The following is a 15,815-nucleotide window of genomic DNA, read 5'->3' on the forward strand; positions in this document are numbered from 1 at the left end:
GTTTATCTTGCTGGGAAAGGAGTTTGAATAAATTGAATGGATTTCTGGTCTTCCGCCTACCGTGTAAGATAAAGGCACTTCTCTGAGACAGCCTTACAATTTAGATCAACTACTCCTAGCATCCAAGCATTTACTTTACCAGTTTGTAAATCGTGAATTTTACCATTCAAAAACCACTTCCTTGTTCCTTTTGTGCCATCAAATTCACGTTACTGTTTCTCATGGAGATGGAATGTTGTTGTACTTGGAAAATTTTGTAGTCTTCATAAAACTTCGTGGGGAGCTGTCCTGTTTGAGTTTCTTAACTTTTTAGCATTTCTATCACTTACTGCCATTTGAGATTATTAACAAGGACACTTAAGTGTAAGTGGCCTGAAATTTAAGTTGGCAACATTTTGACATTAAGCAGGTAGAAGACTAAAGACCAGTGGTTTTCAAAATTTTTAATGGAGCAACCTAGTTTTCAAGTGAAATCTTGCGTGGAATCTCAGGATATAAGAGCTCCTCTAGTTGAGGCAGGAATGGGATATAGTCTCCCCACAACGCCCTCATGACTAGGGGACTCAGTGGTGTAGACAGAAAGTTCTATCCCTTGCATCTGAGTTTTGTTCACTGCTCTCTCTAGCAGTTGATGACGAGTGAAACCGATTTCCCCAGATTGAATCAAGCCGATTTATTTCCGCTCTTCTTCTAAGCCTGCAGTAAGGGGCCCCAGAGGCAGTAAGACTTCTACTCAGGGGTTATCGCTTTGGTGCAGTAGCTCTAGTTACGGGATTGCACCCTCTGGTTGTCAACCATGGAGAGTGGTTTGTTTTCCTCTGGTTTTTTGAAGTTGAGTTGCTTGGTCTTTTCTAGTTTATTAACCACTGCCTACTGCAGGGAAAACCAGTTCTGCAAATTTCTGTTTAGCGTGTTCTAATCTTCTTGCTCAGACTGTTCTAGTAGGATGGACGTTAAAAGGCATTGCTTTGCAGTCCAGCTCTGAGGCACTGTGCCTGCAGAGAAAGATTTAGGCAAAAAGGAGACTTATGGGGACCACCCACTGAGATGAGAAATGAGTTACAGAGGGTGAGGGCATTGCCTCGTGATAGGAAGTGATGCAGGTAAAACCTGGCTTGTGAATCTAGGCACTGTAGCATCTGAACTTATGGAGATCGTGGGAAGGGGTTGCCTTTGCTTTTCCTTGCCGTGGACCACCTGTGCCTTGGTGTTTTCCGGAGGGTCCTGTTGTTCCTTCCTCTGCCCAAGGGGCTTATGCAAAGGGGAGTCTGTGTTCAGAAAGAAGTCAGAGCCACAGAGATAGTAGCTTATAGCCAAGGCACAGGGAGTCCTGTCGACACGTGTAGAAGAGCATTGTCGATCACAAGTGCATTAACAGCCTTCATTTGGGTCAACATCAAATTTTATTTCTCAGCATTATGTCATGGGGAAGTGGTAACAAAATTGGCACACACAAAAGGAATACTGATATCCGGCCTAATTAAAGAGAATGCCTCCGGCAAAGTGGCAGGAGGATGAAAGTAACAAAGATAAACATAGACGTTGGAGTCCTAAAAAAGTGAGTTGAAATGTTAGTTCTGTCACATCTGTGACCAGAGGTGACTTGTCCTCTCTCAGCCTGTTTTCTTATCCGTCATTGTTTGGATTTGAGATCACTCGTGTTACCACCGTAACAGTCTGAGCTCTTTGTCACTGGTGCGTCCTTTTGTGGCCATGTGAGACCACATTGGTGTAGGCTAAGGAGAGAAGGCCGCAGTGGTTGAGGTGCTTTGAGGACCTGAACTTTGGCTCAATAAACTTCACTGGGTTTGCTCAGATCGTGTAGCCTGAGCCCACAGCTGGCCGGCTTGCCAGGCTGGTGACGCCACACCCAAACCTTAGGTAGCAGGGAGCAGGGCTGGGGAAGGATCAGCACCTATTCTGGAGTGAGGGAGCCAATGAAAGTAGAACTCTTCAATTCTCATTTTTCTGCCTACGCTGTTTTTAACCAGGTTCTGCCCAAATGGAAAAGATCCAAACTCTTCTGCAACCTGTTCTCCCCCTTCTCTTTTTTTTTCCTTTTTAATCCTTTTGTCTTTGTTTTGACAAATTTCTACGTAATCACGACAGCCTTTCCATAGGTGGTGCCCTAACCCCATCCCAGCATGCCGTACGACGTTCATCTCCCTGATGGCCACTCTCCTAAAACTAAATGTGAACTCTTCTGGGGCTCTGCTTTTCCCTTTAGTTTGAGGTTCTCTCCACCCAGTGTCCAAAATTATCAATATGCTTAATAGATGCTGTTGAACAGGTGGATAATCCCCTCACCTGAACCGAAAGGTGAGAGTGGGAGTGAGGAGGGAAGAGGGGGTGACTGCCAATGACAAGCCCTGGGAGTCAAGGCGAGACTCCTGGGGCACATTCCTATGTTTGCTCTCTAGAGATGGGTTAAACTCTCTTTCAAAAACCAAGAAATTAAAAAATCCTCTTTCAGTATTAGATTGATTATCCTAAATTCCTACCTGGTCCCCAACAGAGAAAGATGCCTAACAACAACAACAATGATCACAAACTTCTGTGTTTTTATCTTCCTATTTCTGGTTTAGAACTATGACTTGATTATATTTAACCCACTGTTCCTGCTCAAAAGTAATGCTATAACATAATTTAGGTTATAGAAAATTTCTTACATCCCTTACATTCTGGCTGAAACGTGTGTTTTCCTCATGCCTGGTAATTCACTATCTCCCAACTTGGTCCCATGTGTTCACTGACTGCTATTTTATTAAACTTGGATTACAGGTAGGGAAGCGAAGGGGAACCACTGAAAGCCCCATTTGTTTTTGGGGAGAAGACTAAATTGCCCCATCTGCTCTCTTGTTTATGGAGCAAGAAGTGGACTCCCCATTCTGGGAATGTTCTCTTCCTTGGGGGGTGGTTAGAAGAGATGAATCAAAAGCTGAAGGGATTTTTAATGGCCAGCAACTCTCTGGTAGCTGTTTTGGCAAGACCTAAGACCTAAGGCTCCCTCAGTACCCTGGATGGAACATGGGGCCAAAATCAGTAGTGCTGACATCCTTTAGGCCCAGATGTCTCCAATAACCACAGTCCTAGCCATTGCCTTGCCTGCTTCTAAAAGTGGAAAAATTGCTTCTCCGGGAGCCTGAGGCAGCCACAGGTGACATCTAGTCGTAGAGCGAGCTGAGCTCCCAGGCACTGGCTTGTGCAAGGCCTCAGAACTCTAAGCACTCATGCTTCCTTTCTAAATCTTACTCAAAAGGCTCAGCTGCCCTGTCTCCGCTCCGGCCTGTGAACCTCTGAGATTTGCAAACACGGGTGGAGAAGGCACTGAGAAGTGGACCGGTGACATGAGTTTACTCCTTCCCTGGGTGGAATTTTGCTGCTAAACTTCCTCCTGATTTCTGGGCTCAGTGGGTCCTGCCTATTCTTCTAATACTCTCCTGACTTCCTCTTTGCTCACCAACCTACTGCATCTGCCAAACTAGAAAAAGGAAACAACAAAACTCTCACATCCCTGTCCCAACAGCTACCTCCCTCCTTCCAGGGGGCCTGCCTGTTCCCCCACCCCTCTGAGACTTAGATCTGTGCCTGGAGAAGAAAGGGGAGGGGTTTGAGACAGAGCCTTTATCTCCTCAAACCCACCCCCTCTGGATATTAGAATTGTAGTGGCATTGTCCCTCAAGCTCCCCTCTGCTTTGGCTCCAGACGCTCCTCTTCCAGATGGGGGCCTGCTGTTATTGCTGAAGATAGGCATCTAGCCAGAGCTGCCCGGACTCCTTCAGTGAGCTGTTGGGGCAAAATGGGAGCAGGCAGTGAGGGAGACAGGGCGGAACCAAGTGAGAAGCCAAACTCCCCACCAGAAGTACAGTAGTGAGACTAACAGGCATGGAGGCCGCCTTCCACGTGAACGCTCTCCTCCCCTTCGCTTCTGAGAAGGCTTGAGCCTTGGCCCTGAGAGCCAAGGCCTGAGCTGGCCACAGGACCAACAGCACGCCCTGCCTTTGCCTCGGTGACCTCCATTTCAGATGGCCAGGGAAACCTTCCTGTGACTCCCACCCGACACTTCCCCACCAACCCCACTGCCCCACCCCGCAGCCATCCTCCAGGCTCAGGTACTCACTAGACGATGTCGGCAAAGGCTGAGAGCAGGGGCTTGGACTGGTACTGGATGCCATGCTTGGCGCACAGGGACTGCACCAGGGGAGCCACTTTGTGGTAATTGTGTCGAGGCATCGTGGGGAAAAGACTTGAGGGAGAACAGGGCATGGTCAGTGGCTCCTACTTCTTTGTTCCCCTGCACACGTCGACCCTCCCCAGGACCCGGTGCCTAGGTCTCCCCACTTACTGGTGCTCGATCTGGAAGTTGAGATGCCCACTGAACCAGTCATTGAAGGCAGACTTGTGCACATTGCATGTTGCCTGGAGCTGTAAGGAAAAGAACAGGGGAGAGCATGGTTCTGGGTACCAGATGGAAAGGCCAGGCCGGCCTTCTCCAGGTAAATGTGGCTGGGGTGGGGTGTGGGACTGTCCCTGGGCACTCCCTTCTCCACATGATGGCAGGGGAGAAACTTCAAGCTAATGAGGCAATGCTGTTGGGGACTTTGTTGTTACACCATGGCACCCCCTACACCCTGCGTCTCTGCCCACCCAGCCTTTGCGTTAGTTATGCGCAGGTCTTCCAAGTGACCGTCCCTTACCTGGGTGGAGAACCAGTCCTTGTTCTGGTCATGATCAATGTGCATGGGGATATGGTTCATCTGTGTCACCCACACAAACCAGTTGCTTTCCAGGAACCTGGTGGACACGGCGCACAGACAAAAACAAGTTCTTACTCTCCTTCAGACAGCTGCTCCAGCCGAGCCACCTTCCCGAGCCAAACCTGAAAACCCCTGCCACCTGAAGCCCCAGCACAGCCCGCAGACCGGACTGGTTACTTCCAAACGTCTGCTTTTCTTTGCCAGTCCCTACTCCCCCATCACATACTACCTGACCATGAAGAAAAGGCCCAGGAAGCCTTTCAGTCCCAACAATGGCACGTAAGTGAGGACGATGCGAACGTAGAAGGTGACCATCCAGGCCAAGTCCTGCCGTGAGAGGCAGAGAGCATTAGGACTGGCACAGAGCACCTCTGCCTCTTCCTCTCACTTCACCTGTTTCTTTGCATGATGCAGCCATTCTCCCGGTCCCCACACTGGCACACTCAGTCACTGTCAGCTTCTCTCCGTTGCCCAATCCTGCAGTATCTAGTGCCGCTGCTCCTCCTGTCCATTCCCACTGGCACCTACCAGCCCTCCTTGTCTATTTCTTTCTCAGGTACCAAGGCCTCCAGCTCCTCCCAACCCATCTAAATCCTTCATCCCTTCATCATGCTGCCAAGTGAATCTTCTAGGACCGTGGCTCAGTCTGTGCCAGTGCACTGATCAAATCTCCAGTCACTTTCTGCACCATGCTCCTCCCCTGACACTTGAGTCCTCTCCCTGTCCAGGGGCTAAACTCGCCCCTCACTTCCCAGCTTCTCTGCTCAGAGTCCATCCGCCCCCACCCCACCTCTGCCTGTCCTCCAAGGCCAGCCTGCTTTTCTGATGCCTCATCCAGCCAGATGTCGTCAGGCCCCTTTTGGAATCCCAGAAGCTTCTGCTTGTACCTCTTCTCCGGTGTCAACCACATCCTGCTCCATCAGAAGTTTCCCAAGACTAAGTGCCATCTCTTACTCATCTTCCCCATTCCCCAGCCCGGCCCCTGGCTTTGTTCCCAGCACAAGAACCTCAGGAGATTCTGGCTGAATGTAACAGGGCATTGGGAGTCAGGCTGCCTAAGTCCAAATCATCCCACCTAGAGGTAAGGAAGGTCTGTACTACTTCTCTTACTTTCCTCTCAATTAGGCCTGGAGTGAATCTCAGTAGGATTTCCCCTGGAGACCCCTTTCCCCTCCCTCAGGGTCCTAGAGACAAAGGATGTGGGACTCTTGGGCTGTGCATACTCACCACCCACTTCTTCCGCTGGATAACAAAATAGAAAATATACCACTGGAAATAGAGAGGCAGCAAGGCTGGGGGCCCAACTAGGGAGGAAACGGAGACAGGGAGGAGGTGTGAGCAGCATGAGGGTCACAAAGGGCCTCTGGCATGGGGCTGCCCCTTGCCGTCTCCTCCCGTTGCCCCTCCAGCTGCCTTGGCACCACAATCCAGTGGAACCCACAGGCACTGAAGGCGGGCATGAATGCAAGTGTGAAGAAGACACAATCTCCCAAGAGGATGCTGGCAGGGTACAGGGTGGGTGGCTTTCTTTTCCAGTGGAAGAGGGCCACTGGGGAAACTGCCTCCACACATGGAACCTGCTCTGCTCCCATGACTTGAAAGGGTCCTGGCTAATACTCTCGGAGCTGCCCTGGCCACTGCCCTGCTTCTGCCAGGGGCCTTACTACTGGCCCTATGCCTGTCCTTGCAGCCATCTGCCCCATGTTCTTGGCTGCTCCACCATGTAGGTGAAGGGACAGGAGCAGGAAAACGTGTGTTGGGGTAGGGGGGGATGACCTTGTGATCCTTCACAGGCTGAAAGCTCACTTTCTTGGCCCAAGGACATGAGTTTGTGCCACCCAACCTGAAGTCCTAGAGCTGTGGGCAGTGGTGGAGGGACTTCGCTTAAAACTGGGAGTTGATGGGGCTGGCCCCTTGGCCGAGTGGTTAAGTTCTGCACTCCGCTTTGGCGGCACAGGGTTTCGCTGGGCGCCGACATGGCACCGCTCATCAGGCCATACTGGGTTGGTGTCCCACATAGCATAACCAGAGGCACTCACAACTAGAATATAAACTATGTACCGGGGGGGCTTTGGGGAGAAGAAGAAAATAAAACAGATGTTAGCTCAGGTGCCAGTCTTAAAAACAAACAGACAAAAAACCCCCTGGGAATTGAAGAAGTGGATCCCGTCCTCTGTGCTGTCCCATTTCCTTTTCTGTGTCCCTTCTCTGCAGGGCCCTCCCTGATGCTGCTTATAAGCCCCTGCATTACAGTGCCCGCCCATGGCTCCTCTATCCTGATGTGCCATGGATTCTAACATTCTTTCTCCCAGACTTTTCTGCTCCACCCTCTGCCCCATCCCCCTTTCTCTAGTAGGGATGGTTGGTAATAGGCAGTTAGGATAAATTCTTTTGAACTAAAATAGGATCATTGAAATCAACCCCTCCTTTCCTTTAAAAATTTGAATTTTTAAAGGAGTTTTTAAACTCAAATTTTAGGCATTACAGTTTTTTAAAGCAAGGACTATATAGCAGTCTTCAGAGAGCTTAAGCCAACCACAGAAATCTCCTCTCCTCAGCTCCAACCATTCCCCAACTCCCTCTTTGGATCCAGTCCTCCCATAGCTGTGTCCACCTTTGTCCCCCTGGGGGTTGGACTGTGCCCTGCTGGGTCACACTGGCACAGCTCTCTGTTAGACAAGGGTTAAGGTGAGGTTTACGGTTTAATTGGGATGGCCCCACCTGACCACGCAGTTCTCTTGTGGTAGCCAGGGTGGGACTAGAGGAACTAGTTTGCCTGTAACACAGATGACCTTAGACTAAAAATTAGCCTAACTGTTGACGTGGCTCAGCTGACATGGTAGGTTGCGGATGGGGTCCTTTCTCCAGCCTTTACTTAAAATACCCTAATGGCTTGGGGAGTCACTTCATCCTCACACCCCCTCAGCACCCTGGCCCAGGCATCCCCCTGTGTGGATGAGGACACTCACTCAGGAAGAAGTATTTGTGCTGGTGGTTGTATGGCATGTACTTCTTCTTCTGTTTCCCAAGCTGTGGAAAAAAGCAGACACGAATCAGTACCCGCAGACCAGCCACCTGTTCCGCTCCCCATGACCTTGGCTTTTCCCTGCTTGGGAGGTTAGGCCTACTCCGGGGGCTGTCAGCTTGTGGGTGCTATTGGAAGGCTCCAGCTGGCCCAGCCTTCCTTCTAGCACCTGATGCATGAAGCCCCCGGCTGTGATCTGCCACGTGCGCCACACCACGGCATGCCGCTCAATGCCTGGGCCCACATGAGGCACGTGCACAGGTCTGCAGGTCCTCAGGACTCCTCATGTTCCTCCAAAGACACCTTCATCCTAAGGTTTCCCGGCCCCTCCACCTTCTCCCCTTCCTTTCTCCCATCTGGTACTTTTTTGACCTTAGAGTCTCCATGGACAACAGTTTTACCCCTACACAGGTCAATATTCCCTGTACCTCCAGCCCTGATCTTCCTATCAAACTCTTTTGGTCATTTATTTGAACATTTATTGAGCACCTACTGTGTGCCAGGCACTGTTCTAGGTTCTGAGAGTACAGAGGTGAACAATAGAAATTTCCTACCCTCATGGAGCTTATAATCTGAGGAGAGGATGCTCATTTTGTAAACAGAAAATCTGTAAACAGAGCTCAAGGTAATTACAGATTAAAAGGAAAATATAACAGAAAGTGAGGGAGGCAGTGTTTTGACTAGAGTGGTCAGATATGGCCTCTCTGAGGTGCTGACAGCTGAACTGAGACCCAAATGATGAGAAGCAGCCAGTAATGCAAAAATTCAGGGGAGAGCATTGAAAGCAGAGGGAAGAGTCAGTACAAAGGCCTGGGATGTTCAGGTGACAGAAAGAAGGCCAGAGTGGCTGGGAATAGTAAGCAACAGGGGAGAATGGTTGATAAGGCCAGAAAATTAGGGATGGCCAAATCATGTTGACCTTAGAAAGCCGTGCTAAGGCCACGGTAAGGAGTCTGGGTTTTATTCCACTGGGGAGGGGAAGCCACTGGAGGGCTTTCAGTGGGTGCAGCATTATCTGCTTTGTGCTTTCAAAGACTCATTCTGGCTGGAGGTGGAGGAATGAACTATACGGGGCAGGTTTAGTGGCAGAGACACCAGTGAGGAGGCTGGAACAGTAATCCAGCCCTGAAATGGACCAGGCCTGGGGATGGTAAGCAGTGGAGATGGAGAAAGTTGATGGACTTGGGATACATTCTGGAGGCAGTATTAAAAGGCTTGCGGGATGTGGGGGTGAAGTTCCCCCCATCCTAAGCACCATTAACTCAGAGCGAAACCCGGAAGAGGAGCATCTGTTTTGTGTGGTAGGGTGGGCGGGCAGAACTCTGGCCTCCTATTTTGGAACTGTTATGAAGGGGAGCCCCGTACACTGCTGTCTCCTTGAATGGCAATCAAATGCCATTATGATCCTAATAACTGCCCTGTTGTGTTTTGACTCTCGGAGGCCAGAAAGGTTGTGTTTAGGGTGAAGTGTCACCTGCATTTCGTTTTTCTCCAGGAGAGTTGGGAGGCACTGAAGTGGATGCCACTGGGTCAGCATGGGCATCAATGCCCATTTAACCTGTACCCAGAAGGGCTGAACCAAGCGCCAAGCAGCCTGTAGGCCAGGCATTTACTAACAGGCAGCCTACCCTCAGCCTCATAACTAGGCAAAAAAAGAGGCTATTTTGGTCCCAGATCATTCTCCATTTTTTAGTGTCTGCAGACAGGGATTTCCTGAAAACCCTAGTACCAAGAAGCAATCTAGGCAGTGGTGTGAGAAGGTGCTCTTCTACTTAGACTCCCACCTTTTTTAACCCTCTATAGTGACAACAGAAGTGCCACCAAGAGCCCCATGCTTTGCCCAATAAATAACCCACATTGCCCTTGAAGCAGCCACCGGAGCCAGGCAGGACCAGGGCTGGTTCATCATCTGCACAATGTTGCTAAGACAGTGGTGGACGTGTAGCAAACCAAGAAAATCCCTGCCTAGGAGGTGGGAAAATAGGGCGTTATGCACAGGTAGGGCATGAGCCTCAAGCTAGGGGCTCCTGGTGCCAGGACAGCCAGTGCTCCCAAAGCCTTTCCAGAGTTCTTCTCACGGCCAGAGGGGACAGGAGAGCCAGGCTACCCTGAACGCCTGCCTGGAACTGAAACGTGTTCAACGACAGTTTAATTCTTGGCAGAAGGTAGGGGCGAGGAACCTGGCAGAACCCTGACTGCAGCCTAGAGCCCTGGGATGAAGGCTTTTAAATTAGCTCTTCGGAGAACTCCGCTAGCCATTCAGTCTCCTACTGTCTTATGCTCACCAAGGGCAGACCAGATCTCCACTCCCAGGCCTTCTTCCTTTCGCAGCTGCATTACGATTTTGGCTCACAATCTCAGATGACAACTCAAACCCAATGCTGACCACCCGGGAAGTCAGACTGGGATCAGGTGGGTGGGAAGAATTGCTCAGTGAATGAATGTTCTAGGCACTGGGCATCAAAGAAGAGTAAGACAGTCCAGCCCTTGATGTGGAAGACTGTGACACAGTAGGATATCAAAGTGTAAGAGAGGAATACAGACTGCAGGGGCATTGACTGCCTGGGGTAGGGGTGTCAAAAAAGCAGCCCCCGAGGAGGGCCATCCATCACCTTTAAGGAGGAGCAGGGCTTGGCACAGTAACCTCCTGATCATCCTTTGGATCCTTAGCAGCATGTGGTACCTTTATGTGATAACTATTTGCTGACTTGAGGCCTGTCAATTGCCTCTTGCCTCCCAAAACTTCCAAACAGCCAGCCGGCCGGCCCAGCCCCCCATGTCTTACTCTGACAGCAATGTATTTTCCCCAAAGCCCTCTGTGCTGGCTGGTTTCCATTCTCCAAGACTTTGTCACTGATGTCTCCACTCACCTCCACAGAGAGGATCTTCCCCAAGGCAAAGAAGAAGGGGTGCATGTTGATGTCTGGGTCTTTGCGGAAGCAGTTGGGCTTGGCGTGATGCTGGAAGTGCAGGTGGTTCCACCAACTGGCAGGGGCCCCCTACAGAAAAGTGGGGACATGAGTATGAAAGTATGAGTATGACCATAAGTATGAAAGCCTAGTGCTCCCCCTCCCCACAGGCAGCCCTTCATTGACTGGAGTTTCAGAGAGTCCCTCCCCATCCCAGTGACCTTCAGCTGGCCAATCACAAAATGATGTAGCAGGTGGTTCCACGTAGAGGTGCTGAAGACGGACAGGTGTCCAAAGTCATGCTGCAGCCAGCCAGCCTGGGCCTGGGAGAGAACAGTGAGCGCTGAGAGCACCCACCTAGGCCCGTGATGGCCGCAGCACCCTAACTGAGCACATCAGGAGAGGAGTCAGGACGCCTGGCTCCTAACTTTGGCTCTGCCACTAACTCACATGAGAGTTCCTGTCCCTGTTCTTCAGTTCCCCAGCTCTGGAGCTCTGATTTATGATGTCTACAGAACTGAACATCCAGACTACAGAAAAGGACAGCGAGGGACAAACTCAGACGGCTGGGCAAATGGATTCTGACAGCCAAGTATTAGGGCCCAAGCATATTAACATGTTGGGCAGTGTTGTGGTGGGGAGGAAGCCCTGCTTTGCCGAGAAACCAGAATCTTGGCTCTAGGCAGATTTGGGCTGTGACAGAACCTAAACAGAGTTTCACAGGAGAAACTCCGCAGGAAGAAGGGAACCCTTGGAGGAGAGCTGGAGAGGCAGTGAGAAATGAAGATGCGCGTGTGGCTAACGAGCAGGTGAAAGCCACAGACAATGGAATGTGTGTTCTCTCTCTGCACTAACTCTCCCCCAAGTCCTCGGCTCTGTCCCGGTCAGAAAGCGGGGCTCCTGGCCTTCCTCAGGGGGACAAAGCGCTTTCCCCAGGGATGCTGAGCACGGCTGTGCTCTTGACAAGCTAAGGGCTCTCACCTGAACTGTGCTGAGCAGCACTGCACAGAGGAGGAAGGGCACGAAGGATGTCCCAAAGACCCAAAGAGTGAGCCAGGCAGCCACATCCAGCAGCAGGATGTGCAGTAGGTACAGCAGGAAGAAGATGTGGTTGGGCTTCATGAGCCCCATCTGCTCCACTGTGGCCCGCAGTTCCCGGAACTCATCGGTCAGCTCTTTCTGCACAGCAGAGTGGAGAGAGTGGGGCTGTTACTCTTCCCGGCTGAACCCAGCACTGCTGGAGACAAGGGCCCTGTTAGGCTCAGACCTCCCACCCAGGTAGCCCTGGGAAGTCCACCGTCCTAGGTAAAGACACCACCACACTGAGGAAGGATGACAGGAGGAGGTGCAATGGCATCACACCTAAGAGCAGGTGGTCTTTGGAGTTAACAGACCTGATTCAAGTCCCTGCTCTGCCGTTTACTAATGGCCTGATCCTTGGCCATGCTGCTTAACCTCTCTGAGCCTTGGTTTTCCCATCTGTAAATGTGTGAGGATTACAGGAGGTTATGCCTGGCACAGAGTATGTGCTCAGTGGACAGGTCTCACGATGATGATGGCAGTGGTGGTGGTGGCAGCCTTGTGAGAACCTTAGCTTCCAAAGCCCTGCTCCCGTGGGCCTGTGACCCAGTGACTGTGCGGGAGAAACAGGGACCTCAAGACTCCCAAGAACTACTGACTGGTCACCTGTGATCCTATCCAGGCCTGCCTTCTACCCTGTGCCCCTCAACAACCACAGGCTCTCCAAACAGCAAACCGGCTCTCACGTTCTTAGTGGGCTCAAAGCTGGGCTGCTCAGGAGACAGTTCTCCAATCAGGAGAGAGTTCATATACTTCCTCACAAGGCTCTTGTTGATGTGGAATGCCACAAAAGGATCCTGCAAGGATGGGGAGAAGGCAGAACAGTGAGGAAACCAGCCCACCCGCCCCTGGCCTCCTGGAGGGCTCACACCAAAGGCCATCCTCCTGATCCAGCAAGGAGGCTGTCCCCAAGTTCAAAGAGACACCACCTGTCTCCAGCCAACTGCCCTTCGAGGGTGCTCAGACCTTTCCCAGGTGTCCACAGCTCAGGGTGACCCAGCCTCCGTGTTCTAGTAACAAGGGCACCACACTAAGGAATAGGAAGCACGGGTTGGGGGGACCACAGAAAGACCTGCCTGGGCTGGCCTTTCCTTTGGGCGTCTCTAGGTACAGCTTTTGCGCTTGAGTTTAGTTATAGGTGAGAAACAACCAGAAGGGATGGGTGCGGCTATGAGAATTCTCTTTCCGTGGGACTTTTAACAAGGCCCTCTCTGAGCCAGCGTTCTCCATAACGTGCGATGAGGGAGACTCCTTATGTCCGAAGCGGGGAACTTCTGCGTTTTTCCCCCTCTCTGCGGCTATCGAGGTGGGGATCCCTGTTTTCCCTAGCGCTCTGACCACTCCCTGCCCCCAGGGAGGCTAATTCTGACTATGCGAGGTGGGGTCCTCTCTGTAGGTCAGGCAGCCCCAGACCTTGCTGGGAACCAGCACTCGAGGCGGGATCGAGGGCGGAGCCGGCGGCCGGTGGCACCACACATCCGGACCAATCGCGCTCTCCGCCTCGGCAGCCCCGGCCCCCGCCCCAAATCACACTGCAGGAAGCCCCGTCGTCGGAGCCTGCTCCGTCTGCGCTTGCGCCGCTCTACGCCTTCGCCTGCGGCCGCAGTCTAAACGCCCCACTGGTCACTTGGGGTGACCAGCGTAGACTTTGGCCTCCAGCCCCAGGCCGGCCACGTCAGAGTGAGGGGCAGGCCCTCATCCGGAAGCGTCTATGCCCCTTTGCGACATAACGGGAACTCCGAGGCGCGCTCCGGGATGGCAAGGACGGAGGATGGGGACATCAGAAGGGGTTAGACCACTGGCGCGGGATGAAAGAAGGATGTAGGGGGAGGGGACGCGGCGAAGCGAAGGCTCCACCCTTTGGGTCCCAAGGGGTGATCCCTGACTCTCCAACCCAGCAGGGAGGCGCCAGGTGCCTTAGCTCTGAGAACAGGTTGTCTAGAAAGGGAAGCAGCAAGACGGGGACTGGGGTGCGCGCTGACCTCGCGGTGAGGCCCGAGGGACGAGGGACGCGACCCTGCACTGGGCTTACTGCCCAGGAGTGCAAACAAATGTCTGCTGCGGCGAATAGCTGGGGACCCCGCTGGCTTGCGGCTGAGTGACTTCCCCACAGGATTCGAGGACCGCTCCGCGGGTCCTCGCTAAGTGTTTGCGGATGCAGGCCGCCCACCTTTAGCATGGCGCTCACATTCCCCTCTGCACCAGCAGCCCCTAGCCCTCTCCGGCCCGTGCGGCCGCTTCCCCACCCTCCCGTCTTCACGCTGTGCGGGGGTTCCCAAGGCAGCGGGCACAGGTGGCTCCCGCCTCAGCCCTATCCCCGAGAGTGGCTCCCTCTCCTGCTCCCGCTCTCGAGTGTAGCCCGGTACACTCAGTAAAGGCGCGGCTTGCGCTCCCCTCCCAGCCACCGAGACAGGTCAAGACTCCCTCTCCCTGCCACCGACCCCTTCTCCCTCGGCCTCGGCAGCACCGCCATCCCAGGCGCCCTGCATCCTCGCTGTCTTCTCCGCTAGCCCTGCTCTGGGGCCTGCCCACGCTGGAGACGGCGAACTCAGGGCCACAGACGGAATGCATGCACGGGCGGCGCAACCCTTTGTTTGTGTGTGCACGTTGCAGGCCTCCATCCCATGCCCCAGGCTCCAATTTTCATAGCCTCTCTCCTGCCCCTCCGTGCCGGCAGCACACCCAGTCACCGGGCAACAGGTATGCTCCGGCGCCACCGGCTTTTCCCCGAATTAGTTGGTGTTTGGCCGTGGGTGCCCAGCTTCCGGTCTCGCGCACTGAGCCTCTGGCTCTAGACGCCCGGCGCGGCCTCGTCCCCCGTCCCACTCTGGCAGCACTCACCGTTGCATCCTGCCCGGCGTAGTGGCTGATGACCCGGGAGCCTCCGGGGTGCCGGCGCGTGAACTCGCTGATGTTGTACACCTTCCGGTCGATGACCAGCCACTGCTCCTTCCCGCGGCCGGAGCGCTGCGCCACCTCGTCCCAAGTGAAGTAGCGTGGGGTCGGCCCCTGGGCCGGGGTCTCGGGGGCCATCGGGGCCGGGCGACTCTGAGCGCCGGCCGGGCAGGGCTGTCGCGCGCGCGCTCGGGGCTCGCTGGGTGTAGCGCGCGTCCGCAGCCCGCCGCCCGCGCGCGCGGTTTTCAGCCCTCCCGGCGCGGCCCTCCGAGCCCCTCTGCGCGCTCTCCCATTGGTCGAGCCCGCGGCGGGGGCAGCGAGACCCTGCCTCCCAGCCTGGCCTGGAGCCCGCGGCTGGGGGCGGGCGCCGAGGGGCGCCCCCTCGCGGGCTCCTTGAAGGAGTTGCCGCTCGATCCCGCTTCCCGACCTGCGGCGTTTCCTCCCAGGCGAGGATAACGGTTCCTGGGGAGGCTCCCGGGTGCGCCGGCCTGGCTCGGGGGGCGGCTGCCGCGAGTGCGCGGGTGGCCACAGGGTTCTGGGGTAGGAGTTGGCTCGGCCAGGGACGGGGGGCGTCGGCCGAGCCGAGGGAGTAGGTGGATGGAGGGCCCGGCGGCGAGGGAGGCCTGCCAGGCTGGCAGGAGTAGGGGTGGGGAGGGGGGAGGGGCTGTCCTGGCAGCCGATGTCGTCCTGGCGCGGAGGCTGCCCTAGGGGGCTGGTCTTTAGGCTGTGGACATCCTCGCCAGTCTCCGGACGCTCGCCCTCCAGGTGGATCCAGCATCCACCTGATAAACTCACACCCTGGGCGCGCCGCTCCACCCGTTGAGCTGCCTGAAGTAACAGGCTGAGAACCCTTGGCGGTTGTCTTGTGAACAGCATCATTACGGTTTATTGAGTTGGGGGGCGGGGAGTCGTCATGCTTTACTTTGCTCAATGTAACATTAAAAATGCCCCACAATTTTTGTAGCCCTTTTTGGTTTGTTTGTTTTCATTTATGTTCTCTTTTTAAATCAACTGGGATCCTTAAATAAAAGGCAGTGGCCCGCGTCTCCTGACCTCTAGGAGGCCTTGGGTGAAGAGCCTGCGTCTCAAGCTGAGGTGTCTCTTCTCCAACCTGGAGGCAACTGGGAGCTGCAGCAGGCCTTAAGTAGA

General features: G+C 53.8%; 1 protein-coding gene across 2 annotated transcripts; it reads right to left on the minus strand.

Annotated features, from left to right (window-relative positions):
* Window positions 1-1,384: 1,384 nt before the first annotated feature.
* On the minus strand, window positions 1,385-15,560 carry FADS1 (fatty acid desaturase 1). Of its 2 annotated transcripts, XM_014866888.3 has the most exons (12): window positions 14,613-15,560; window positions 12,458-12,568; window positions 11,673-11,870; window positions 10,913-11,014; window positions 10,653-10,781; window positions 7,727-7,787; window positions 5,985-6,061; window positions 4,987-5,084; window positions 4,698-4,794; window positions 4,346-4,425; window positions 4,121-4,246; window positions 1,385-3,786 (listed from the first exon to the last, which is right to left on the minus strand). In XM_014866888.3, exons 1-12 carry the CDS (start codon window positions 15,543-15,545, stop codon window positions 3,735-3,737), a joined length of 2,064 nt encoding a protein of 687 aa, XP_014722374.3. In that variant the 5' UTR covers window positions 15,546-15,560; the 3' UTR covers window positions 1,385-3,734. The 2 variants fall into 2 exon arrangements, with proteins under 2 accessions (XP_014722374.3, XP_014722375.3); XM_014866889.3 differs by lacking the exon at window positions 10,913-11,014.
* Between the last annotated feature and the right edge of the window lie 255 nt (window positions 15,561-15,815).

This window comes from Equus asinus, chromosome 17 (assembly GCF_041296235.1).
Source record: "Equus asinus isolate D_3611 breed Donkey chromosome 17, EquAss-T2T_v2, whole genome shotgun sequence".
Taxonomy (NCBI): Eukaryota; Metazoa; Chordata; class Mammalia; order Perissodactyla; family Equidae; genus Equus; species Equus asinus.

What these genes read in the sequence shown, in the direction of transcription:
- FADS1 (XM_014866888.3), bottom strand. Translation starts at nt 15,545, where the DNA reads ATGATGCTGTTCACAAGACAACCGCCAAGGGTTCTCAGCCTGTTACTT. An exon ending in TGCTGCTCAGCACAGTTCAG is followed by an intron (nt 11,015 to 11,672) that starts GTGAGAGCCCTT and finishes GTTCTCTCCCAG; the next exon opens with GCCCAGGCTGGCTGGCTGCA. An exon ending in TTGTGATTGGCCAGCTGAAG is followed by an intron (nt 10,782 to 10,912) that starts GTCACTGGGATG and finishes ACTTTTCTGTAG; the next exon opens with GGGGCCCCTGCCAGTTGGTG.